General features: G+C 47.4%; 1 protein-coding gene across 4 annotated transcripts in view; it reads left to right on the top strand.

The window, feature by feature from the left end:
* egl (Egl_like_exo domain-containing protein) overlaps positions 1 to 25,702 on the top strand; it is a 393,689-nt gene extending 367,987 nt beyond the window's left edge. For all 4 annotated transcript variants that reach the window (XM_075882611.1, XM_075882614.1, XM_075882612.1 and 1 more), the window contains one exon: positions 24,651 to 25,702. In XM_075882611.1, the coding sequence (XP_075738726.1) occupies positions 24,651 to 25,113 (463 nt within the window). In that variant the 3' untranslated portion in view covers positions 25,114 to 25,702. The remainder of the gene's footprint in view (positions 1 to 24,650) is intronic.
* The last annotated feature ends 1,932 nt before the right edge of the window (positions 25,703 to 27,634 follow it).

Below are 27,634 nucleotides of genomic sequence, written 5' to 3'. Positions count from 1 at the left end.
AGGACAACAAACGGACCAGCGTAGTTGGCCAGAAATTTTTGGCAGAGGCCTCGCTTGCGAAGCAGCGTCCAAAGCCACACCAAATCCCCTTTCTCAAACAATACGTGCCGGTGACTTCTGTCGTAACGGTTCTTAGAGCGTTTCTGGGAGACGAAAGTTCGAAGACAGGCGGTGCGCCGGGCCTCTTCTGCACGGCAAATCGTTTTGGCGAGAGCAGGTTTATCTGTCTCGGAAAAGGGAAGAATAGTGTCAAGAGCTGTGCGGGGTTGGCGTGCGTAGAGCAGATAAAATGGACTGTATCTCGTTGTTTCGTGCTGTGCAGTGTTGTAGGCGAAAGTTATAAATGGCAAGATCGCGTCCCATGTTTTGTGCCCGGAATCAACATACATGGAAATCATGTTGACGAGAGTCCTATTAGTTCGTTCCGTCAAACGATTAGCCTGCAGGTGATACGGAGTAGTGTGATGGAAATGGCACGAAGCGAGACAAAAGAGGTCTTCAACTACATCGGCGACAAATTGCCGCCCGCGATCACTAATGATGACACAGGGGCATCCATGGCGTAATATAACGTGCGACAGCATGAACTGTGAAACTTGAGTGCCCGTTGCCACAGGAATCGTCACAGTTTCGACGTAGCGTGTGAGGTGGTCAACGCCCACAATAATCCGTCAGTTGCCGTTAGTTGATCGCAGAAAAGGGCCGAGCAGGTCAACACCGACGACGTCAAATGGTGAACCCGGGGGTGCTATGGGATGAAGTAGTGCAGCTGGCGGAATTGTAGGACGCTTGTGGCGTTGACACTGCTCACAGCTCGCAACATATGCAGTGACACTTTTACGCATCTTCGGCCAGAAGAAGCGTTCTTGCGTGCGATAAAATGTGCTAGAAAACCCATATGGCCAGATGTTGGGTCATCGTGCATTGCTCGAAGTACGTGTTGTCGCAGGCTGGTAGGCACAATTAGAAGTAGGCGAGAGCCTACGCCGGAATAATTCTTTTTGTAAAGAACACCATCCTTTACGACGAAACCATTCGTTCCGGAAATAAATAAAGAAGCGAGACTGTTGTCACTGCGTTGCTCTGCTCGAAACGTTGTTAGGTCAGGAAACGGAGTATCCACTACTGCCAAATATTCATCAAAGTTGTCAGCGTCACACTCAGTTGTCGGAAGGGGAAGCCGTGAAAGGCAATCGGCGTCAGCATGACGACGACCGCTCTTGTAATAGACTTCAAAGTCGTGTTCTTGCAATCGTAACGCCCAACGAGCAAGACGACCAGATGGGTCCCGTAGTCCAGTGAGCCAACATAAAGAATGGTGGTCCGTGATAATCGAGAATCGGCATCCATAGATATAAGGGCGAAACTTGTGCACAGCAAATATAACCGCGAGACATTCCTGCTCTGTGACAGTATAGTTTCGCTCCGGTTTACTTAAACATTGACTGGCATAGGCAACGACGTGTTCAGCTGCTTCATGGCGTTGGACCAAGACGGCGCCGATACCTACACCACTGGCGTCGGTATGAACTTCTGTGGCAGCAGACGGGTCATAGTGGCGAAGTACGGGCCCTGGCGTAAGAACAAACTTGAGTTGCGAAAAAGACGACTCGCATTCCGCTGACAACCGAAAAGGTGCGTTCTTTTTGAGTAGGGACGTCAAAGGGTAAGCGACGTCGGCGAACTTGGGCACGAAGCGACGGAAACACAAGCATAGGCCCAAAAAGCTTCGCAACTCTCGTACCGGCTGAGGTTGTTTGAAGCTGCTGACTGCAGCGGCTTTCTGGGGGTCGGGTCAAACGCCATGCTTGTCCACCAGGTGACCGAGAACGATAGTCTCACGGCTGCCGAAGTGACACTTCTTAGAGTTCAAGGTGAGCTTAACTTTCTCAAGGCAGGTGAGAACAATGTCTAGACGATGGTTGTGCTCATCAAATGTACGGCCAAAAATTATAATGTTATCCAGGTAGCAAAGACAAACTTCCCACTTTAGTCCATGTAATATAGAGTCCATGAAGCGCTCAAACGTGGCTGGAGCATTGCATAGGCCAAAAGGCATTACATTGAATTCAAATAGACCATCTGGGGTAATGAAGGCCGTTTTCTCTTTGTCATTTGGGTGCATGGGGATTTGCCAATAACCAGTCTCAAATCTACCGTGGAGAAGTACGATGCCGAATGTAAGCAATCGATGACGTCATCAATCCTGGGAAGCGGGTAGACATCCTTTTTAGTAACATAGTTGAGCCGTCTGTAGTCCATGCAGAATCGCCATGTACCATCCTTCTTTCGGACAAGAATCACGGGCAGCCCAAGGGCTACACGACTCTTGTATGACCCTTTTCTTTAACATTTCTTCTACCTGTTGAGCAATGACCTTGCGCTCCACTGATGAGACACGGTATGGTTTCTGCCGGATAGGGTGAGCGGATCCTGTGTCAATCCCGTGGCGAGTACGCTACTCGGGTACACTTATTTGTTGTTCATTCTGCGCGAAGTCAAATATAGTAGCGTGCTTCGCAAGGACTTCGACCAAAGCTTGACGTTTTTCTGATGATAGCGACTTGTTTACCATACCCAGAAAGTTGGCTTCAGTATAGTGCGTTGCACGAATAGGGTCTACGCTCACGTCACTTAAAGGTGCTACAAAACTGTTCGCATTTTGTTCAAAGGAGTCGCAATCCGCAGGGTAGCATGACAGGTTCATTAGAATAGTTCGACACCCATAAGGCTGATCGTCTATCCCTGATCGACAGAACACAGTGTGGAACGAGCACATTTTTCTTGGCGCAATTGAGAGAAATGGGCTCCACATGAACATTAAACGTGCCGGCGTCCAAGGCAGAGGCATCCATGCGTAAGTTCTTCATCGAGTTGGGCGGCAAGACAACATCCTCAATGACGGTGATAGATCCATGATGGCGCCTGGGATCGTGAGTAAATGCTGATAACATAGTCTCGCCGGCACCGCAATCTACAGTAGCACCGCACTCGCGTAGAAAATCGATCGCAAGATGATGTCATGGGTGGAGCTGGTCAGGACAGCGAATTCAGCCTCGAACACCTTGTTGCCCAAAGTGACACTAACAACACACACACCGATCGGGCACAGCGTTTCCCCGCTCCCTGCACGAAATGATGCACAACTGTCCCAGCGAAACATCACTTTATGTCCTAGCCGCAATTTGAAGTTAAGACTCAAAACTGAAACAGCTGCTCCAGTATCTATCAAAGCCATCGTAGGAAGTCCATCGATAAGCACGGGGACCTTATTTTGCGTCATAAAAACGGGTGGAGGCATAGGTGGATGCAGTGGAAAATGTTCGGCGACCTCAGCTCCATTGGCCGCACCACTTAGTTTCCCGGAGGCGGGGTGATGACGCGTCGACCAGGAGACGGGGAACGAAACCGGCGTGTTGCGGGGGGCGTCAAGCTTTGCTCGGAGGAAGGCGAGTCGCTGCGTGAATTCGGGCAGAAATTGCGTCCCACATGTGTATCACTGTGGGTGGTTTGCTGGAAGCCGTCCCCAACGTACGCGTCCCGCATCGAGCGCATACCACCGCACCAGCAGTTTTGTCGAGAAGCTGATGATCCCTCGTAGTAGCGCTGCTGGGGGCGACGCCTCTGACCACAGAATCGAGCCACATGTCCACGGAGACCGCAGTTATAGCACACAGGGGCCTCACGCACGTCGCCAAACCTTACACGAGGCGCCATGTACCCATGATCGTCCCACGAAGACACCATTGTAGGTGGTTGGCGGGAGGCGTTCTGAAAACCACGGCGATGATGTAGGTTGTCAGTTGGGGGTTCTGGTGCTCTTGATTGGAGCACATCATATAGCGTGGCATCAACGGCAGCACACATTGCTTCGTATGGCGGGGAGGCGCTGCTAGCATGTGCCCTCGGCGGGTTGACAACATCACGTCGTCCAAGTTCCTCGCGTACGATTTGCCTGATCATCGAGGCAAGATCACAGGATGATGTTGGAGGGACGTTGACGCTTGCAACGGTGGTGACATTGGCAAGTCTACCATATTTGGGAGTGATGCGCCTAACCTTCAGGGTCTCGAACGTGCGGCAGTGTTGAGTTACGTCTGCTACAGACGCCAAGGTCTCCTTGCTCATGAGGAAATTGTAGACGTCCTCTGCAACCCCTTTGAGGAGATGCCCAACCTTGTCATCTTCTTTCATGCGTGGATCTACAGGCTTGCACAATTTCAGAATCTCTTCAATATACGTTGTGCATGTTTCACTAGGGACTTGAGCATGCTGCATCAAAGTTTGCTCAGCACACTTCTTCTTTGTCAATGGGTCCTCGAAGCAGCTCGCTGTTTCTTTTTCAAACGCTTCCCAGGTTGTTATGGTTTCTTCCTGGTTTTCAAACCACACCAACGCCGTCCCTTGAAGAAACAATCCGACGTTGGACAACCAGGAGGCCGCGTCCCAACAATTGTACTTACTCACACGGCTGAAGTGTTTCAGCCTTTTGTCGACATCTTCTCCGACCCTCCCAGAGAAGCTTCGTGGTACCATGTGTCGGGACCACGTAGCGCCAGAAGAAGAGTGCGTGGTGTCGCTGTCAGCAACCGGATCCATAGAGAGCGGTGGTAGACCAGCCAGTCGGCGGCTTCGGCGTAGTTCTTGATGTAGCGCTTCCGTGATTGTTCGCCTGGGATCCCTCCGCTGTACCCCGCACCTTCCACCAATCTTGTTACGGAGAGATGCCTTTATTTATGAGAGATGTTGAATGCGAGAGTCCAGGGATCTGGTAGACCACCGCTCGTGCTCACCTCGTTGTTGTCTTCTTCCACCCGTCCCCTCAGTATCGTAGCAATATTTACTCACAGACTGCTTAATCTAGTTGTGGAGTTTCTAGTTGTGAAATTTCTATTTGTCGAGTTTCTAGTTGCGGAGTTTCTAGTTGCTGAGTTTCTGGTTGTAGAGTTTCTAGTTCTGGAGCTTTTAGTTGTGGAGTCTGTAGTTGTGGAGTTTCTAGTTGTGAAGTTCCTAGTTATGGAGTCTCTAGTTGTGGAGTTTCTAGTTGCAGAGTTTCTAGTTGCGGACTTTCTAGCTGTGGAGTTTTTAATTTGTCCACTATAAAGCTTATCGCTAGAACATAGAATTATATATGCTACATTATTTCAACAACTCGCAAACTTTTTCTTGTGCATGTCGCCTTATGTCACTTTTTTTCCTGCGATAAATTTTACGCAAACTATCCATGACTACTACTCATAGATAGTTAGCGTGACATTCATGTCTCATCAGCCAAATGTTTTTTTTTTACTATTTTTCTCACCTTTTGCTTGTGTGATGGTTGTTTGTATTCATCATTTTACAGATGCCATTGATTCTGTTTTGTTTCGAACCAAAACTTTATTTGCGAATCAGCGCTGTCCTTCCACTTTTTGTCCTCGTTATTATTGTGCTGCTTATTCATACAAGATAGAGCTGAGGTGGTCAAACATTTAATAACCATTAAATGGTTATTAAATTTTAAAACACATGTTGCTCTTAGCCAAAGTGTCGCTGCAACGCTTCCGTGCGTGCCTGGCAGTGACCACTGTGGTTTTCTCTGGACATGTTGCGGGGAAGGGGTCGGACCTGGAGGGCACGTCTCAATGGTTCTGGCACTCTAATCCTTTCTTCATTATGGTAATCATGTTTGATATGTAGCCGGTCCAAGAGGCGGTGACTGGAATGGGTCTGTGTAAGGTGCGTGTATTGGTGAACTAGATGGGCTTCTCGAAGTTCCAGGTACAGTGTAGACCACTTATAACGTAACCGCTTATAGTGCAGAACCTCTTACAATGCGGTCCTTTTTTACTCCCGTTTACCCTCCCATAGAATCCTATGTATATGCATACCACTTATTGTGCAGTCTCCCATGATGAAAGACCGGTTATAATGCGGTTGCTGGAAATTGTTTGTAACCAATGCGGTAGCGAGTAGCGCTGGGTGCGCCGCTGGGAAGCGAATGACGAGGTCGTTACGGAGGAAGAGAGGACACAGAGTGAACGAATGAAGGGCAGAGGAAATAGAAAGAAAATGGAAAAAAAATACCGGGGCATTCACACTGAAGGCAGCGTGGCAAAGGGGCGAAGCGGGATTTTCGAAGCGGCCAGTGCGTGAACCTCTTCAGACCGCATGCCTCCTTCGTCTGGCCGCGTGGCAGAAGAGGCGGGCATCTCGCAATTTTTCGCATGTGTCGCTATGATGTGTCAGTGCTTCTCCCACTTGTACACCTGTGCCTCCGCTGCATGGCGTTCTGATTGGCTGCGGCAAAGCGGCGAGCCTCGGCTACACTGTACTAGAAGAGGGCAGTGGAGTGAACGAGGCGGCCGCGCCGCATCTCGGCTGATTTTTCTACAGTTGATAGTAGCTGCGGCGCGGTAGTCCCATGGTACTGAAGATCTGGGGAACGTCTATATTGAGAGTGCACGTCCCCGAGCCTGTGAAAGCATGTAACTGCTCGTTTTTTAGCGCGTTTAATGCGTTCCTGAGCCTTTATCAGTGGACGCACCTGCTACGCGCCCCATGGTGCACGAGTGAATATGCAGGCGTGCCAAAATTGCGTCGATAAATTCACTGTTTCAAAAGCCTGCCCACCAAGAAAAAAAAAAGATGTCAATCGGAATTTGCGCGGATCCTATTGGTGAGCTAAAAAGAGAGAAGTATCGAAACTGTGATAAAATCATACGCTCGTTTTGTCAGCAGTCTCTACGATAACCAGAGCACAGTGTCTCTTATATAAGCCTACATGCACTCGATTGTTTCACGAAAAACCCGAGTATAAGTAGCGTCACAACATTAATCGGTGACGACCCTGTTTTATCATGTCAGTTTTGTAGAAGATAATATTTATCGCATTCCGAAAGGCTTACTACAAATTAAACTTATTAAAAACAACACACAAAGATATTAAAAAGCGCCAATTGTATATATAGCCCATCTGTCAATCTGCGTAAATTCATTGTAACCAGTTCTCATTTTGTATCGAGAGCTTAAATTGTGCTGCTTTCCAAAGATTCGATTGACGATTGCAAGCGAGCAAATTTGTGACAATGTTTTGTATTATAAGCGTAGTTCTATTATTGAGTATCAAAAGTGTAGGCAGGCAGTGGTGCATCTTGTTTTGAAAAATTTACCTTTCTTGTACACACACACACACACACACACACACACACACACACACACAAACACACACACACACACACACACTTTGTAAAGAAGAGAAAGTACTCCGGCGCTGAGGCAGCAGCATCGAGCGTGCAGTGGCGGCTCGAGCTCGTGAATTGCGGCTGGTGCATCCCCTTACAAGCATCAACCTTGCTGCTCAATAAATCTCCTTTATAATTGGTGGAGGTGCTGGGTACCGTCCCCTATACCTTCCCGCTACCATCCTGGAACTCCGTTCTCGGCGGCTGCCTTCTGCTATGCCGCACGCCGATCAGCAGATGCTTCCATCTCCTCCGGCCACCCGTCCAGGCAATGTTCTTCAGCGGGAGCCTCTGATCTTCAGCGTAAAGATGACAACGACATTGAAGTATGGCTCTTGACTTTCGAGCGAGTGAGCGCTTTAAACAGATGGACAGACACGTACAAGTTGACACGCGTGTCGTTTTACCTCGCTGGTGTAGCCAGCCTTTGGCTTAGAAACCACGAGACTGATGTTCGAACGTGGCCGCAATTCAAAACGTCGATTGTAGCAGGCTTCGATCGACCTGCTGTCCGAAAACTTTGTGCCGAGCAGCATTTACGCACGCACGCACAAGAAACGAGTGAAACCTTCACTAGTTACACAGAAGACGTCGTCGATTTGTGCAGGCGCGTGAACGCCGCAATGACGGAACCTGAAAAATGTAACCACATCCTCAAAGGGATTGTCGACGACGCTTTTCAAATGCTCTTGGCGAAAAGCCCGACCACGGTTAACGACGTAATTGGCCTGTGCCAAAGTTACGATGAATTGCGTAAGCAGCGAGCTCTGACAAGACGTCCTCCAGCGCACGATTTGGCATCACTGTCTAGTGTGATCAATGGTCATGACCAAGTGTCACTAATAGCCGAAATAAAAGCATTTGTCCGCGAAGAAGTCGCATTACAGCTTTCCTTGGTGCCCTTCACACCAGAGCCTACCACAACTTTACCGTCGTCTCTTTGTAGCGTCATTCAAGGAGAGGTCACCGAGGCCCTACCAGCTGCTCGCGAGCATAATCTTGTGGCTGCTCCTCTCACCTACGTTGGGGCTGCAGCCATGCCAACTGGTAAGGTGCCTGTGCCTCCGTTCCAGCCTCACGCAAGCTATCCCCCACCTCCAGTTCACTGGACCAGCACTAACACTACACTATATAACACTATTGTCCCATCTCGCTGACACCACATTCTGGCAAGCTGTTGGAGCACATCATTTATAAACATATAATCGACTTTCTTGAGGATAACAACGTCTTATCTGATCTGCAGCATGGCTTTCGTAGGGGATTCAGCACTTTAACCCAATTGACAGAATTTACCCATGACATTTCTGCAAGTCTTGACTGCGGCCACCAGGTCGACGTAATATTCATTGATTTCGCAAAAGCTTTCGACACTGTTTCGCATTCTAAGTTGCTCAAAAAACTCGGTGCCATCCTAAAAAATTCCAGTCTAGTAGACCTAATTGCCAATTTTCTGTTTAATCGCTCCCAATACGTTAGCTTTAACTCTGGCAAATCATCTCAAATCAAAGTCACATCAGGGGTACCACAAGGGTCCGTTCTTGGTCCTTTATTATTTTTTTATTTTTATTAATGACTTACCACAATCTATTACCTGTAAATTACGTCTCTTAGTCGATGACTGCATTCTATATAACATCATTAACTCCGTTCAAGGTCACTATCTTCTCAATGATTCGTTTAGTGCCTTTTGCTCTTGGTGTGACACATGGCAAATGAATATCAATTTCCGTAAAACTGTCTCGATGTCGTTCACTACCAAAACGCAGACTTCCGTTTTCAACTACTCTTTCAATGACCTAATGCTCCAAAGGGTTTCAGATTATAAATACCTTGGCATGATTTTCACCACTAACCTCTCCTGGTCTAAACATATCAATTCAGTCTGCACCAAATCTCTTAAAAAACTAGGCTACCTAAGACGTACCCTCAGAACTTCCCCACATGAAACTAAATTACTAATGTACAAAACACTAATTCGTCCAGTTCTTGATTATGCCTCTATCGTTTGGTGTCCGTACAAAAAAAGAAAAATAAAACAAATTGAATCTGTGCAAAAAAAAAAGCAATCCGTTTCATTTGTCGACGCTATGACCACCATTTTTCGCCTACATCCGTCATTACTACTTTAAATCTAACCTCACTCTCTACTCGACGCGATATCGAGTCGCTCAAATTCTTGCATGCCATCGTTCACTCAGTTAACAGTCTCTCCGATAACAGCTATCTTATGTATGCTATGCCAACCGTTACTCGAAATAATCATGCCCTAAACCTCGCCCCTTTTCACGCACACACCAATCTATTCAAATTTAGCTTTTTTCTCAGAACGATAGAACAATGGAATTTACTGCCGGGTGAGATTAGGAGTGCATCGATAAATCAATTCCTGCCTTCTCTTGGAAGTCGTTTCTAACCAATAGTTCCTTGCTTTGTTCTGTTAATATGTACGCCCCGCAGTGCCCATTCATTGGATGTTTATTTTTTGTACTGAATGGAATTGCCATGTATATTGTATTTTGTTCGTGTGTTATATTGTACGGTGTTCCCGGAAGTGGTACTTTTGTAATTCACTGCTCTGTTTTGTTTTTTTTCACTCACTCCTGCTATAGCGCTTAATGGGCTGCAGTATGTGAATAAATAAATAAAAAATAAAAAACACCGTCAACCAGTGGCGCACCCTCGACAATCGCCTGATATGTTACGCATGTCGATACTCCGGACACGTCGCAAGGTATTGCCGCCGCCGGATGCATATCACCAATGAAAACCGCCATAAGCCTTTTTTCTCGCTTGACTCCAACGCGCAATACGGTTACTCCATTCCAATGCCAGCCCCGCTACCAGGACGACCACCGCCCTCGGTCGGGACGTGCTCGCTCGCCCTCTCCACGCCGCCGCTCGCCTTCTCCTATGCATCGACTGCCCGGGCCTAACGAGGAGGAAAACTAGACAACGCAGTTCCTGAGGCAAGAACTGCGCAAGTTTTGGTTTGCCCAAGTCCTAATTTGTCACCTACCAATGTTATTGATGTGTTCGTCGAAAATATCCCTACTGTCACTCTTGTAGATACCGGTGCAGCTGTTTCTGTTATCAATGCTGCTGCCTGTGCGCCAGAGTACTTCCTCTTTTTTACAGCCAGTGCTCAACCTGTTCAACTGACCGCAGTATGTACAGCCTGCGTAACAATTCAGGACATTCTGTATATGATAGAGTTCATAGTTCTTTTATCGTGCTCCCACACTATTATCTTGGGATGGGACTTTTTGTCACGTCTTAACGCCGTAATCGACTGTGCTAGGGCTGAGGTTGAACTTTGCTCACTGGATTACCGAGCGTTCGTTGACACCCAGTCTGCCGCTAAACTTGTCGTTAACGACACTTACATCCCTTCATGCTCTTTCGCGTTTACACCAGTTTCATGCAGCGCCACAACCGACGGCACAGTCTTCTTCACACCATCTCCAATATTCGTCGCCCGAAGAGCCCTCTCTCTGCCTCTTGCTGCTTTCGACCTTGTAGAAGGCTCAACCACAATGCCAATTTACAACAATGAGTCGTCGCCATTATACCTACTTTGTCAAAAGTGCCTTGGCCATATCGGGACAATCAGTTCTACCAGAATTATATCCATCCCCGATGAGGTGCCTTCTGCCTCTGTCTGTGAACTTGCTGTCGTCTCCGTGGCTGACCCAACGTCGGCAAACATATTTCAACCATTCATCGCTGAAGATTTGACATCTTCGCAGCGTTCACACCTCCTCACCATCCTTGAGTGCTACCGCCATTTTTTGGATGTTGCACAAACATCTCTCGGCTGTGCCTTAGCAGTAGAACGCCACATCGACACTGGGTCCCACTCACCGCTGCGACAACAGCCATATCGCGCGTCATTGCTGACCAAGTAGACGATATGCTTCGCAGAGGCGTTATTCGACTTTCACAGAGCCCATGGACGTCTCCGGTGGTCCTCGTCAAAAAAAAAGACGTTTCTATTCGTCTCTGTGTCGATTTCCGACAATTGATCAAGATCACGCTAAAGGATGTCTATTCACTGCCGCACATTGACGATGCTTTGGACAGTTTACAGGGTGCCGAGTTCTTTTTCTCATTAGACTTGCAGTCGGGCTACTGGCAGGTGCCGATGGCGGAAGCCGATTGCCCCAAAACCGCTTTTGTCACGCCATACGGCTTAAATGAATTCACCGTCATGCCCTTCGAACTTTGCAATGCACCTGCAATGTTCGAATGAATGATGCACAACATCCTGCGTGGACTAAAATGGAAGACATGCTTGTGCTACCTGGATGATATTGTTACAGGAAGGAGACTGTGTTACGGGAAGGAGACTGACTCAGAGGGGTAGTCACCGATGTATTTACAGCCGTTTAGGCGAGCAGCGCCAGCCACACAGATTAGCTCGTGCCAGTCTATCTGCTTTGTCTTCTTCAGCTCCATGCACTGGCACGTAGCAATATTGTGGTCTTCGCCCCTAACTTCGATACACACTTACGTCGCCTTCAGCACGTCCTTACTTGCTGGACTAACTCCGGTTTGCAATTAAACCTTAAAAATGTCGATCTACCATGCGTCAACTGAACATTTTGGGCCACGTTGTTTCCTCCTGGATCCCGAGAAATTGCGAGCTGTTATGGCGTTTTCTAAACCTGCCACCAATAAGAAACTTCGAAGTTTCACCGGCCTATGTTCTTATTCCGGCGATTCGTCCGAAACATTGCGTCTATTATATCACCTCTCACACAACTCCTTGGCAACTGTAAAGACCTTTTATCGTGGTCCCCTGCCTGTGACGAGGCTTTTACCACCTTGCGACGGCTTCTCACGATGCCACCCATTCTACGCCATTTCGATCCTGAAGCTCCAACTGAAATCCAGACCGACGCCAGTGGTGCAGGCCTGGGTGCTGTGATCGCACAGTGTAAACCGGAGCATCAGGAATACGTCGTGGCATACGCTAGTCGCACACTTGCTACGGCTGAGAGCAACTACAGCGTCACAGAAAAAGAGTGTTTGGCCTTTGTGTGGGCCCTTGGAAAGTTTTGCCCATATCTATATGGTCATTCTTTTGACGTTGTGACCGACCACCACGTGCTGTGCTGGCTTTCGACCTTAAAAGGCACATCTGGCCGCCTCGCTCGCTGGCCGTTGAAAATTCAAGATTATGACACACGCGTGGTTTATTGGTCAGGACGGAAGCATGCTGACGCCGACGCCCTTTCCCGCTCCCCTCTTTCGCAGAATGCCACAGCTGACACCGCTTGCAATCCCACATTGTCATCTCTTGACTTTGACACCATTGCTATCGAACAACGCAATGACCCATGGACTGCATCTCTTCTCAATCATCTCTCCGACACTTCTGAACTCCCAAAGACACGAACGCTCTGGAGCCAAGTTCCACACTTCTGGATACGTGACGTGCTTCTATATCGACACAACTATGCACCAGAGGGACGCAAGTGGCTGCTCGTCGTTCCACGAACCTTGAGGTTGCAGATTTGTTCCTCTTTTCACGCTTACCCACAATGTGGCCACGCAGGAGTCTTCAAGACCTACGAAAGGCTTCGACATTGTTACTACTGGCCTGGTATGTATACCTTCGTCCTCAACTTCGTCCGCTCATGTGCCGAATGTCAGCGCCGAAAATCTGCACCACACCCCTCCGCCGGTGAACTGCAGCCTTTAACCATGCCCTTTCCGACCTTTCGAACGGGTCGGAATAGATATTTATGGCCCCCTTCCATTGACTCCGACTGGCAACAGGTGGATAATAGTTGCTATCGATCACCTGACGCGCTATGCTGAGACCGCTGCTCTTCAAACGGCTACAGCACAGGAGGCTGCCACTTTCCTACTGCGTAATTTTGTGTTGCATCATAGAGGCCCTCAAGAACTCCTCAGTGACCATGGCCGCGCTTTCTTGTCCGAGGTCATTGAACAATTGCTCGCTGAGTGTGCTATTGTACATCGCACCTGTACTGCTTACCACCCTCAAACCAATGGGGCTACCGAGCGCTTTAATCGTACTCTCGGTGACATGCTATCTATGCATGTGACGCCTGATCACTCTGACTGGGACTTAGTTCTCCCATTCATTACATACGCCTATAGTACGGCAACGCAAGTGAAAACAGGTTTCTCCCCTTTTTACCTCCTCTACGGCCGTCACCCCTCCCACACCATTGACACCACTCTGCCCTATCGACCGGACGCGTCCGAGTGCCTACCGATCTTGGACGCCGCCAGACATGCAGAAGATTGCCGCCAGTTAGCTCGTCGCTTCACCTGCGATGACCAAAACAGGCAAAAAGCAATTCATGATGCCCAGACCTGAACTCCCGTTTTTCTTCCGGGTGCTCTTGTGTGGCTGTCAGTGCCCCATCGCACACCTGGGCTCTCTTTCAAACTTCTGCCAAAGTACGATGGGCCATATCATATTCTCGAACAAACTTCTGTAGTAAATTACCTCATTGAGCCTTTTAAGCCACCGTCAGACTTGCGACGTCGTAACCGCGACGTTGTACACGTCCAGAGAATCAAGCAGTACCATGGTTCTACGCCGCCTGCACAGGACTAAGTCGCCAGGATGGCCCCTTTTTTTTCGCGGGGCCATTGTAAAGAAGAGGAAGTAATACTTTTTTGCAGACTAGTTGGTTCATACTTGGGAAATTGAATTGCTGCACAAACTTGAAGGAAAAGAAGGGAGACAGGAAAGAGCGCAGTCTGTGCTCTTTCCCGTCTCCCTTGTTTTCCTTCAAGTTTGTGCAGCAATTCAATTTTAGGGGCGAAGCTCCTTAGGGCGTGGGCTGTGCGTCCCCTGTAGCCTGTATGTAGCCACCTCTAGTTTAGTTCTTGCAGTGTTCGCTAGATGGCGGTACCGTCCCCTGTATGTAGCCACCTCTAGTTTAGTTCTTGCAGTGTTCACTAGATGGCGGTACCGTCTCCTGTATGTAGCCACCTCTCGTTTAGTTCTTGTAGTGTTTACTAGATGGTGGTACTTGTAGCTGATGATGAAAAGATGCAAGATGTTACAAGCTAGAAAGCGGTACTTGTAGTTGATGAAAGACGCGAGATCTTATAAAATAGGAATGATGTCACATATGGCGCGTGTCATTGGTTGAAGGCAATCGTTCGATTTAGTGCGGCGACGTACGCTAGGGGGAGCGATGTAATAAAATCGAGTGGGCAAAATGTACAGAGGATTCATGGTTTACCAGGTTTACCTCCGGAGCTTCGCCCACTCATCATCATTCACTTCGTGGATATGGCGGAATTTTTTCAAGAGGAAGTACTCCGGCGCAGAGGCAGCAGCATCGAGCTTGCAGTAGCGGCTCGAGCTCATGAATCGCGGCTGGTGCATCGCCTTACAAGCATCAGCCTTTCTGCTCAATAAATCTCCTTTATTATACATCTATACAATGCCCTTTAGCACACCCACTATCTTTAAGCGGTGCATTTCTCGTCCGACTCCGTTAGACTTAAACTAGTCTTGAGACCTCATACTGTCAAAAAGGTAAAATCTACAGTGCACATTTGTAGAGGCATGCTATATTCAGCTTCGCCAACTGTAAAGTATTGGCGCAGGGCTACCCAGGATATCTTTTTTTTTTTTTTTTTGAGGGGGTGAGGTGTGCAGCAGAACGCCTACCTTTGGCAAATGGTGGTCGCTGTGAATGCGTGTAAATATTTTAGTATATCCTGAAAAGTTAAAATACGAAAACATTTCGTGGTTAAGGGGGTTCAGATTCCCTTGCTCTCCCCTCTTTACTTATGGCTTTCTGGTTCTGCGTGCGTGTGACACAGTATTTGTTTTTTATCTCAGAGCTTTCTGAACACAGCTAACTTCCAATAAATTGGCGCAGTTATTCTGAATATTGTAGACGCCTAACCAACGAAGAAAGAATTAAGAAAAAAGAATTCAGTATAAAACACACCCTGTCTGAATTATTTTTGATCTCTCACAAAGGCTTTTATGGAGCTCAAATTCAGTAGATTGGCATGGCATACTTCAAGGGCTATGACATCATGTGCTAGACAGGAATTATGGCCAGGTACGAAGAAATCTGCATTAAGAAACTGCGACAGAGAAGCCGAAGCGCATAGCAGTTCCTGCACGCGGCGCACGGCTCTTTCAGTACTATTCGACTGCAGCGCCGCCGCTGCAGGCAACGCGGATGGGATCAGGCCGCGAGGCGCGGTCACGCCACTCAACACTTCTAGTAAACACTTCCTCAGCAGGCGTTAAAAAAATGCTCCAGGAGCGATTGGCCCTGCTGCCTGGTTTTTCTCCCACTTTCGCCGCCTGGAGACGAGGTTTTTCCCGCTTCCCACGTTACCGCCTCGCCACTTTGGCCACCCCGCCATCGGTGTGAACGAGCTTTTAGGTATGAGGACGGTTGCCTCAGATACCGATAATTATTTGCACCGGCGCCAACGCGGCTACAGCATACTATGTCGCTAGCGTGACTACAGCCGTGCGCCACTCAACAAGGCACGTGCGATCCCGTCCTTATCAAGTACATGTGCTTAGCAGTTTCCTGTCGGGATAGACATCGTTATTATCCTGCTTGCGACCGTCCTCGTCCGTAAATTAAAAACCTTTTACGGTTTTATGACGCGGGCTTTCACTTTTGCTGCCAGTGCGCTGTCGTACGTAAGCTTGTCAAGTTGTTGACCGTCGCTGCTGATCTTCCGGCCACGAACGCGAACTTTGTATCACGCACGTGGTTCTTGGTTCACTGTTAGTGCAATCTTTTTGACGCCGAATACTCATGTTTTGGACAAGCTTTCCACGACCAAACAGCAAGCTAGGCCTAATCGGTGTTTGTTGCACTTCGATCGGTAGCGGTCCCGTGAATCTAAGTTGCGGTTCGGTACCGAATCAACGAAACTCTTTGCGGTGGCCGCACGTGATGGGAAGGAACGTTAAATGAAAACGAGGGCGGCACGTGTAGCGCTCAAATAGTGGTCCGCGATTCGATTTTGATGTCTTAAATAGGGTGCGCGCCCGTGAAATCGAATAGTTGGCGCCTCTTAACGCATCAAATTTTGGACGTGATTCGACGTAGTTTCTGTGTAATGCGTATAATTGAGGTGGTCTGGTAGTCGGGGAATTTCCACAATAGTGCTTTCATTTGTTAGAGCCCCCCTTTTCACGTTCATTTCATTGGAAACGCGCGTCATTGGGCATTAAATTCTTTTAACATTCAGAAATATAAATGTTAGCAAGCACGCATTCGATTCTTGGACACGCGAAGCTGCGTGCTCAACACGTTTTGCACAAGTGCGGCCCTTGAAAAAGGTTGTTTTGGTTATAGTGCGGTACCGCTTATAGTGCGGATATTCGGGACTTCCGCGACTTACGCTTCGCCGCGGTGATCTAGTGGCTAAGGTACTCGGCTGCTGACCCGCAGGTCGCGGGATCGAATCCCGGCTGCGGTGGGTGCATTTCCGATGGAGACGGAAATGTTGTAGGCCCCTGTGCTCAGATTTGGGTGCACGTTAAAAAACCCCAAGTGGTCGAACTTTCCGGAGCCCTCTACTATGATATCTCTCATATGGTGATTTTGGGACGTTAAACCCAACATGTTAATCATCAATCAATCAATGAATCCTGCGACTTACAATATAAGCGGTCTATATTGAAGGTATTCACCACGTCTAGGGCCAGAAGTCTCTGGTTGGATGTGGTGATAGGGAGGTCGAGAGCCCGCTTGATCAGTTTAAAGTAATTGACCTCGAGTCGGTCATTCTTGTGTTTGTGTAGGTGCAATTAGGGAGTCGAGCAGAGTATTCTACTCATTACGAAAGCATGGGCAAGCCGCATCACATCCCTGCTTCATAATCTGCCCCGCTTGTTGGAGACCCGGCGGACCACCGTGTGAAGTTTGATTACTGTGGTGTCGGCCTTGCTTTGGTGGTGTATGAAGAGGCCAAAGACGCGAATCTCTTTGGCTTCATGGATTGGTACCAAGGGGAGACTGATGTTGAGCAGAGTTGTGTCCTGAGGGGAGGGACGTACGTGCAGAAATTCTGACTTAGCCTGGGCACACTGGAGTCCGCAGTAGGTTGCGTAGTCATCGCCTACAGTCGCTGCTGCTTGCAGGCATGACTCCATGTGACTGTTAGGCATGTTTCGTGTTCAGTAAATCATTTCACCAGAGGCAAAGCCTCAGACCGGGAAAAGGAGGAGCCATTTTTCAAACACACCAAACATGACACTCGGAAGAAAGGAACAGGCGATCGCAAAACAAACCACGTTATAAGTACCACGACCGGTGATGCATGAACTATAAAGTCCCGAGGACTGTCGTAGAAAAAGTTCAATGTCACCGGTTTCGGCGACGGCTGTGGTGGCTTGGCAGCCTAGCCCTTGATGCGGAGACGTTGGCGTGCGGTTGCGCTGACGGCGAGAACGCTTGCGGAACACTTGAAGACGAGAGTAGGCGCAGAGGTTGTACCTTCGTACCCATGTACCCAGCGTAGAGTCTGCCGATAAGCACCGGTGCTCATCCGATGGCAGATAACCGGCAGACGAGTCAGCTGCTTGGACCAGCGGTTCAGACAACTGCTGACTTCGACGCTGTCGAGCCCGTAGAACTCGACTCCGTAAGTCGACAGCACAAACCCAGGCACCATCTTCGTGTTGCCCTGGATTCTCTGGGGCTCACTGCTCGTGTTCCAGCCTGTTGTTGTCTTCGTCTTCTCCATCTCCATGCCAGATTCTTCTTGGGTTTTTTCGATTTCCTTCGTCCGTTAACAACATGCTGTGCCCCGCAAATGTTTTCGTTTTCGTAGGGCATGTGTTCATTGGATGGTGCCGCTCTCATGTTACACCACCGCTTTTGCACCACTAGTGACAACACCACAGCACCGCATCATGAACACCACACTGACAACACCGCACTGCTGCGCTACACTCATCACAGTGACCCAGCTGGGTTTTCTTGGGTGGCCCAGATCATGATATCATCCACGCAAAGAGCGTGATGTATCTCTGGTAGAGAAGCCTATTTGGGGGGAAGAAGAAGCATGGCTATATTAAATAGAAGGGGAGAGAGGACCGCACCTTGATGGGTTCCCCTCAGCCAATGACGTAACCCCCATGTTCCTGATCTTGTACGCGTATGTAGGCTTGGCGGTCTGTAAGAAACTGTCTAACAGACTTGAATGTTTTATAACCACAGTTTGTCTGACTAAGGTGGTCAAGAATTACCTCATGATTCACGTTCTCGAGTGCTCTTTTAAGATCCAAAACCAGAGCTACCTTGTCATTGTGAGGACATTTAACAGGATCTAATATGTCACGGTGGAGTTAGAGAAGTATATTCTGGGCTGACTTCTGAGAACACGGTGTTTGCAAAAGTGTGCCCAATGTTTCCAGAAAGTCAGAGAGTCTGTCACGCACTATCGTCTCTATCAGCTTGCCAACACAAGACGTGAAGGAGAATGTTCTCTACGTCATAGGTTTACCGGCCTTCGGGATGAAGGTCACGAGAGCTGATTTCCAGTCTAGAGGGAGAGGAGTTTTTCCGTCCCAAATGCTATTGATGTATTTGAGGAGCGTGGCATAGGCTGCGTCGGGAAGATTGGCCAACAGTTTGACCGTAACCTGGTCACGCCCGGGTGCAGTGCCACGCTTCATCATGCGTAAGGCCTCCCGGAGGTTGTGGAGCTGCAACGGGGTGTCCAGCTGCGTGTTCTCTTTGCCTGCGTAGAAGTACGCGGCCATCCGGGGGTCCTCGGTAGTAGTCCACAAGTATCGGTCTCTGAGCATGTGCGCCAGCTGTGTTGTCGTTCCTATAAAGTTGTGCGTGGCCTTATGTAAGTGAGATTGAGTTTCGTGCGTGTTTGTGTTAGATCGATGAGAATGCGAAACAGGCGCCACATGTTGCGACCAGACATTTGGCATGCAGCCGTGTTGCACCTGTCCACCCAGTTAGCTAAGCAGCATATTCCGCAGCTTGCTCCGTGAGTTCTAGGATGGGTTTCTTGAGGCGTCTGTTTTTTCTGACATTTGTTGAGGCTGCGGCGGGCCTCCCAAAGATGGAGCATGTGTTTGTCCACGTACAGTTGAGTTTCTGTGAGCTGTATCAGCCATACTGTATGCCGACTGAAGGGGGTCCAGGATAGGTAGAGAGGTGCGGAAAGTCGTCCAGTCAGGGATACCGGATTGTGTTAGTGGGCGTTTTAAGGGGCGCATGTAGACGATTGTTTTGATCTCTACCGAGCGTGTCCTGTGTGTTCAGCCAGCCGGCATGGCATATGTTGCGTGTAATTGTGAAATGCGGAGAAGTATCTCGTTGAAAAGAGTTGCCTACACGCGTTGGGCTGGCGGGATCAGTTTGAAGGGTGAGTCAGTGTGGAAAGAAGTTCCGCAAGCTTCTTTTTCCGCGCATGTCCTCTCGCGGGTAATCCCATAGCCTACTCGGTGCATTGAAGCCGCCGACAATCAGAAGGTCCCTTCCTGCCAACTGCATAGCTTGTGCAGACGTTTCGCTGAACTTGAGGTTCTTAAGCTTTGGAGTACAGTAAATGTTTAAATAGAACTGGCAGAGCTTTCAAAGTTAATTAATAGGCGTAAGGTATGCGATGTGAGAAGGTATAACTTGTAGAGAATTGAACACGCTCTGAAAAACGGAGGAAGCGTCAAAGCAGTGAAAGGGAAACTTGGGATAGGCAAAAATCGGATGTATGCACTAAGGGACAAAAAAGGCAAAATAACTACCAATATGGATAGAATAGTTAAAATAGCGGAGGAGTTTTACAGATATCTGTACAGTAGCTGGGATAACCATGACAATAATACTATGAGAACTAGCAGTAACCCAGATGACACCCCACCAGTAATGATAGACGAAGTCAGAAAAGCTTTGGAGAGCACGCAAAGAGGCAAAGCTGCTGGTGAGAATCAGGTAACATCAGATCTCCTGAAAGATGGAGGACACACTGTGTTAGAAAAACTAGCCACCCTGTTTACGAGATGTCTCCTGACGGGAAGAGTACCAGAGTCTTGGAAAAGCGCTAACATCATCTTAATACATAAAAAAAGAGATGACAAGGACTTGAAGAATTACAGGCCAATCAACTTGCTCTCTGTAGTATACAAGCTATTTACAAAGGTAATTGCTAACAGAGTAAAGAAAACATTAGAATTCAATCAATCAAAGGAACAAGCAGGATTTCGAACAGGCTACTCAACAATCGACCACATTCATACTATTAATCAGGTAGTAGAGAAATGCTCAGAATATAACCAACCACTATACATAGCCTTCATAGATTACGAGAAGGCGTTTGATTCAGTAGAAATATCAGCGGTCATGTAGACACTGCGGAATTAGGGCGTCGATGAAGCATATATAAACATCCTGGAAGAAACCTACAGCGGATCAATTGCTACCATAGTGCTTCATAAAGAAAGCAACAGAATACCAATCAAGAAGGGTGTAAGGCAGGGGGACACAATCTGCCCAATGTTATTTACCGCGTGCTTACAGGAGGTTTTCAGAAGCTTAGAATGGGAACAGTTAGGGATAAGAGTTAATGGAGAGTACCTTAGTAATCTACGCTTTGCCAATGACATTGCATTGCTGAGTAACTTAGGAGATGAATTGCTACTCATGATTACTGAGTTAGACAAGGAGAGCAGGAAGGTGGGTCTTAAAATTAATCTGCAGAAAACGAAAGTAATCTACAACAACCTCGGAAAAGAGCACCGCTTCGAGATAGGTAATAGTGCACTTCAAGTTGTAAAAGACTATGTCTACTTAGGGCAGGTAATAAACGTGGAGCGAAACCACGAGATTGAATTAACTAGAAGAATAAGAATGGGGTGGAGCACATTTGGCAAGCACTCTCAAATTATAACAGGTAGATTGCCACTATCCCTCAAGAGCAACGTATATAACAGTTGTATCTTGCCAGTACTTAGCTACGGAGCAGAAACCTGGAGACTTACAAAGAGGGTTCAGCTTAAGTTGAGAACGACGCAGCGAGCAATGGAAATAAAAATGGTAGGTGTAACCTTAAGAGACAAGAAGAGAGCAGAGTGGATTAGAGAACAAACGGGGGTTAAGGATATTATAGCTGAAATCAAGAAGAGGAAATGGACATGAGCTGGGCATGTAGCGCGTAGACAGAATAACCACTGGTCATTAAGGGTAACTGACTGGATTCCCAGAGAAGGCAAGCGGGATAGGGGGAGACAGAAGGTTAGGTGGGCAGATGAGATTAAGAAGTTTGCGGGTATAAATTGGCAGCAGCAAGCACAGAACCGAGTTAACTGGCGGAACATGTGAGAGGCCTTTGTCCTGCAGTGGACGTAGTCAGGCTGGTGATGATGGTGATGATGATGAAATGTTTAAAATATGTAAAGTTGGGTCAGATCCCCTTATGCACAGCACCGACACCATCGTGTATGGGAAAGGCGGTTTGTGGGGAGTGCGACTTCCTGGGTGGTGAACAAGTATACGTCTCCGGGTTTTGTTGAAATGTAGTGTAGTTTGTGAGTTTGACGTCAGCGCCGGGTTCCTGAATGGCAACCATGGCAACGAGGAACTCAATAGTCTCAAGATAAAGTTGAAAATAAGCCCGCTTCATGTGGTTTTTGAGACGTCTGCAGTTCCACTGTGTTAGTAGAAGCGGCTGAGTTCCTCTGGCTCGCATCCTAGGGTTGGGGGCTATGGTCAGAGATGGAGGGTGGGGTTGTGTTGTGAAGACTACTCAGTCCACTAGCGCTTTTTGCTGATGTGCTGGAGTCTTCAGAAAAGTCAGACTCATCGAGAGTGAATCAGTTGAACTTTGAAAGGTGGTCAACATCCCTAATGGGTCCTACATGCTTAAGAATTCGTGTATTGTCGTGTATTCACTTTTGGATAGTGTGAGTTATGGTTTGTGTCGCCTGTGCGATGACAGTCTCCATCTGACGCATGATGGTGTCGTGGATAATTTTGGGGATGTCAGCCAATCGCGTTTCTATTGCAGTCACCTGGATCCCCAGGTCCTTAACACAACTCTCTACAGTAGTAAGAATCTCCCTGCCTGTTAGGTTTCCCTCTTAGTCACTCAAGGCGGGCGGTTTAGTGAGTTCAGTTCGCCTTGGTAGAAAGCGCAGCCACTATTCGACAGAACACACAACACAAGCGCTTGTGTTGTGTGCGTGTGAGTTAAGTTCGCTGGCTAGTTTTTCGTTTTGAGATCGAAAAAGGGCGAGCTAGTGCCTGAGTTTCTGTGTTTTGGCAGTGCTTGTGGGAGAAGGGGGTGGAGGGGAGTGAGAGGTGATCCGTTCCAAACTGCCTACCTTGGGTTGGTTGCGTGCAGCGGTGCCAGATGGAGCGCCGAGAGCTGGGGATTCTGTCGCGTCAGGTGGTAGCGTTGCTGTTGCTGCCTTGCCAGGGTTTGGCACCTTGCCAGTCGACCGGTGCCTCAGTTTTTGTGGGATCCCTGATGGCTTGGATCCCAACTGCTGAAGCCTGATAAATTTTCCGGTGCACTCGCGGGAGCTGGTAAGGTGCAGACCCCCACAGGCTGTGCCCATTAGGTTGCGTACCTGGGCGGCCATCTCCTCAGTACCAGCACCCTCGTTTTCGCCCCAAAGGCCACATTTTTCGTTGACCGGATTGGGACAGATATCTGCCCGGTTCCCCAGTGCGCCACAGCGGTAGCACGCGGGCACTGTGTTCTTGTACTGCCTGACGGGAGTCAGTTCTGCGTTGTAGTGGACGAAATGCGGAACGTTCCTTCCCGTGAAAGTCAACACAGCTTCCTTTGAGTTCCCTAGCTTTAGCACATAGACTAGTTCACCACCACGCCACTGCACACTATGTTTCAGGGACACACTAGTGTTGAGATTATACACAGAAAGCACGCCGCGACACACGTTACCGGTGAGCTTGAGGTGACTGCGAAGCGGCAGCGGTTCTTTGCTGGTGTTGATTTGAAACTGTGACAGCAGTTCCTGAACCACCTCGTTATTCTGCATGCCACAGGCGATGATGTTTTACTCCGAATTAGAAGAAATGGTAATGTCATTCATGTGCTGCCTTCCGATGAGTTGGGAAATGGCAGCGCTGAGCTCACGTTGTTGAAACACTGTCTTGAGGGCTACCGTGGTGCACGGCTTGAGCACAATCACGTAGTCGCCAGGAACCAGTCCCCAAGTAAACGCCAAAACCAACAGTCAGGATGCTCAAAATCATGTAGTCACATGATTTCATGCGCTAAATCAGTCATGTGCTAAATCACGTAGGAAACCTGGCGACTACGTGATTTTGACCATCCTGACTGGTGAAGTCCTTTGCGGAGCTTTAGGAGATGGAGCGTGAGCATCTCCAGTGGCTGGATTGTTGATTGGAGTTTTCAGTGCAGGCGCTCCTCCCGCGTTCCTTCGGCGGCAACGCCGACCCTCGACAAGTTGAAAAATGTCGGCTTGCTCCGCCGAAATGGTGGATGGGCTGTCATCTGGTTGATTTGTCAGAATAGATAACCACGACAAAGTCGTAGGGTCGTAGCCACGTTGTTCAGACACCACTATGTTGAGGAGCTGACCGACGGGCGTTTCCGCATTTAGCAGCGCTGCAGCCGTGATGTCGCTACGTCATGATGCAAAGAGTTGCTCAAAATTACTGAAAATTGGGCGTACTTGGGTGACATTGATGTCTCTAGGACCTTGCTGACTTAGTCGTACAAGCTTTAGAGTAGCCACATTGAAATTTGCATGGTCTGAGCTGAAAATCGACAGAGATGATGAGCGTCGCATCCTCTAAGATGGAGCTCAATGCACTTCGGAACCATAATGAAGAGCGACATTGGGGACATTTTTGCAGGTTCTGGTGCCTCTTGTGGAACAATGCTAGGAGTTTGCTGCTGGCCGGCCCAGTTGGAATGAATTCATCTTTGAGCACCTTTGCCCGTAAAAAACGAGAAAGAAAGACCACACATGGAGAAGTGCAATATAACAGGTGGTTTATTTTTGAAAGAACAGTAGCTCAAGTACCTAACATGATCTGTGCAATATATAATAAAGAAACACATCACCTGCACAGATCTCTTGCGATCACAATGTCATGTATCGACACATGTAGCAAACTACTAGGAGGAAAACATCATTAAAGGTGTGGCGACAGGAGTGAAATCTATTTAGCAAAGCAATGGAACAGATGGCTGATTTACATTTGTTTTATCTTTTCAATCTAAAGGACTTTAACAATTTTTTCGTAGTTTAATTTTGGTGTTTGAACAAAATGCTAGTGCTGCTTGGCTGAGGTGTGCTACTGCGTTCCTCACAATGCAGGGTCAAATGCTTTTTTTTTTTCGACCTTCTTTGTTACGTGCAAAAGTGCTAAACGATGAAATCAGGTTTGTCAGTCTCATGGAGCCCGAAATTGATCGCTCTCCTTTATGCAGGTATGTGAACCTGACAGAAGAAGAGTGTGCTCGCATCGATGGAAATCCCAAGGTGGCTCGCAAACTAGACCGCCTACGGAATCGCGGTGCGGGAGCAGCAGGGAGTGGTGCAACAGACGGCCTGCCCGGTATTGGCGACGAGGATGACGAAGAGGACGAGGACGCAACTGAGTCGGAGTCCGAGTCCACCGATTCCGATCTTCCGAGGTCGGGTGACTGGAGCTGCGATTCGCTAGGTGCCGCGGTGTCGCCCAGCCACTCGACGGACTGTTCGGGGCCGAAGGCATCCAGCCCTCTGACGGCCAATGGGCACGCCTCGAGGAACAGCTGCTGCTGTGGGGAATGCCGAACATCAAAGGAGGGGGCGGAAGCAGCCTGCCAAACGCTTTCTACGGGGGACATTGTCATAACTAAGGTGTTCTTCGAAGAACAGGAGCACGGGGGAAAAACAATCATCCAGTGAGATTTTATATAACTAAACCAGTGAGAGTAGTGTACCTCAGAGAACCGTTACTGTGTTGTGACATGGCATTTAAGAGGGCTCTTTTTAAGAGGGTACCGGTAAACCAAGTGACGGCCGAGGCAAAATAGAGTGGCAGATTTTCTATAGGTGGCGCGTGTTCCATCTGTTCAAAAGGATTTCCACAACGCACTCAAGAAAGAATGTACCTGCCATGTTCTGTGAGGTTTCTTGTGCACGAGTTTTTTTATGGGGTGCTTGCTTCTGCAGAACCTATATGTACAAGTGCCTTGACATAGCTGCTCACTACCTTGGAGGGTTTGCTTGAAGCTTCCTGGGTTTGAGAGACCTTTTTCCCACAAGTGTGCACTGTCTGTTTAACCAAGTGACAATGCAGAATCGTTTCAATAAGTTTGGAGTCAGGTTGTGTGCTGCACATTTGAGCACGCATGCAGTCTGTGCGAACTTGCGGAGATGATGTTTTTGTGTTTTGAGAATAAAAACAATTGTAGATGCTTTTATAGCCATCTTGTTGGGTATGGCATAAACGTGAATAAATGAATGCAAGCAGTGGAAGTCACTGGAGCCAAAATGGTACTTGTCTTCTTCAAACCACACGTGTGTGTGTTTTGTCCCCCAAAAAAACAAAAAGGAAGAGAGAGGAGGGCGTAAACTATTAGAGGGAAAATCGCAACTCTAACAGACTACACTGCACTCAAATCTCATTATGACGGTCACGTCCGTTCATGCAAAATTTTGTTGCATAGATTTGTACCACTGTATCGATAACAAGCCTTTATTCACTTTGTTATAGCACATAATTTATTATACCTTGGTTTGTTATATTGAGGTTTGAGTGTAGAATTCGAGATTCAGTAATTATGCAACCAAATTTCATTCAGTCTCTGGGAGAAGATATTTTTTTTTGATTTGAAGTTTTCTTTCTTTCTGCTGATGCTGTTTCATATCGCTATTAGGAGCTTTATAAATTATTATGCACTATGTCTTTTGTTCTTATTCAACTTTTATTATAAGGTATTAGACTTTGATTCCACCATTGCATGTATTTATATCTTTGTATTTTATTGTTAATTGGTATTGCCCCTCCTGCTAGGATCAAATTGTACTGCAGTTAATTGAGATAAATAAATAAAACAAAACGGGAAGCACATCAAAAACAAACCAAAGTGAGAGAATGGTCACATTGAAAGTTTACACATTTTGCTTAACTATAGTTGTCAAAAGTAAGCGCCATCTAGAAATGATAATTTCACAAAGATCACAACTTGTTAGAAGAAAAGCTCGAGTCTCACTGGTTTTTTTGTAGTTAACAGACGGGATGGATTCAAAAGCCTCTTTTCAAACCTGTTGGCTGGATGGTATTAATTTTGGGAATAAAGTAGAACTCAATATTTTCACCCTTGTCAGTAATCGTAGGTTTGACTGAGCGTAGCTTTGATAAAGTTGTCACCTGCCACACTATAAAATGCTGTGCCACTGTTTTTGTCATTTCTTCATAATGTCCACACGACGCCCGTTTAATCTCGTAGTATTAACAGGCTGTTCTGTATTCGATGTTCTAAATACATAACGAAAACCAGTGAGGCCTTTCTTGTGGTAACTGTATTGATCACAGTGAAGTTTTCATTTTTGTGTGGTGCTTGTTTTTAGAATGCAGATTCCACGAAAATACCTGTGCCCCCTTTTGATGCAGACCCGCTTGCTTCTTTGTTTTGCTGATGTGCTTGCTTTTTCCTTTTGCTCATTCAGTTTTGGCATCGTTTCTCTCTCCTGTTTTGTTTAGGGGCACAAAGTATGCATGTGCTAAGATGAGCCTTGACAAGACCATGCGCTAAAGCGTCCACTCCAGCAAAACCCAAAATAGAAAGATTTTTTATCACTCTAAATTAGGCTTGTGCAAATAGTGAATTTTAAGCTAAATGTGCATTCAAAACAAATAGTGACTATGGTCAGGTAATTTCAAATTGAATTCAAATAGTATATCATATTACATACTGTACAGAAAAATGGCCAGTTTCTCATAACCTAACTGAAATTTATTTCCACGTTGTACAATCTCACAGATGGAGGACAACGGAAAAAAAGCTGCTAAAAGGCAACTTGACTAGTCTGTAGCCAAAAATACTCTATGGCATGTGGGCAACAGCAAAAAAAAAAAAAAAAACTAGGATTTTAAGTTTTGCGAGAGAATGTATTTGAGCCGACCAACTATTCCAGTTATTCAAGCTAATTTTGTCAGCACTGAGTTCACGTGCGCTTCTTAAGGCATGTGTGCACTAAATACAACACCAAGGCACTTGCAGTGGTCGACAATATCATCTGGGAAGGAATTGAAAATTATATCCGCATGAGGAAGGATTGGCTTGTTCTTGGCTCGAACTTTTGTTTTATTTTCAACAATCTTCATGTAATTGAATAAAGACCACTGCTGTAGTTTGATTGAGGTGTCATTACAATTCGATATGAGGTACGTGATGCTGTTTCCAGAAAAAAATATGGTTCT

The sequence above is a fragment of the Rhipicephalus microplus genome, unplaced genomic scaffold (assembly GCF_043290135.1).
Source record: "Rhipicephalus microplus isolate Deutch F79 unplaced genomic scaffold, USDA_Rmic scaffold_13, whole genome shotgun sequence".
NCBI classification, from domain to species: Eukaryota; Metazoa; Arthropoda; class Arachnida; order Ixodida; family Ixodidae; genus Rhipicephalus; species Rhipicephalus microplus.
Note: the sequence above shows the minus strand (reverse complement) of the source record. Positions and strands in the feature narration are given on the sequence as shown.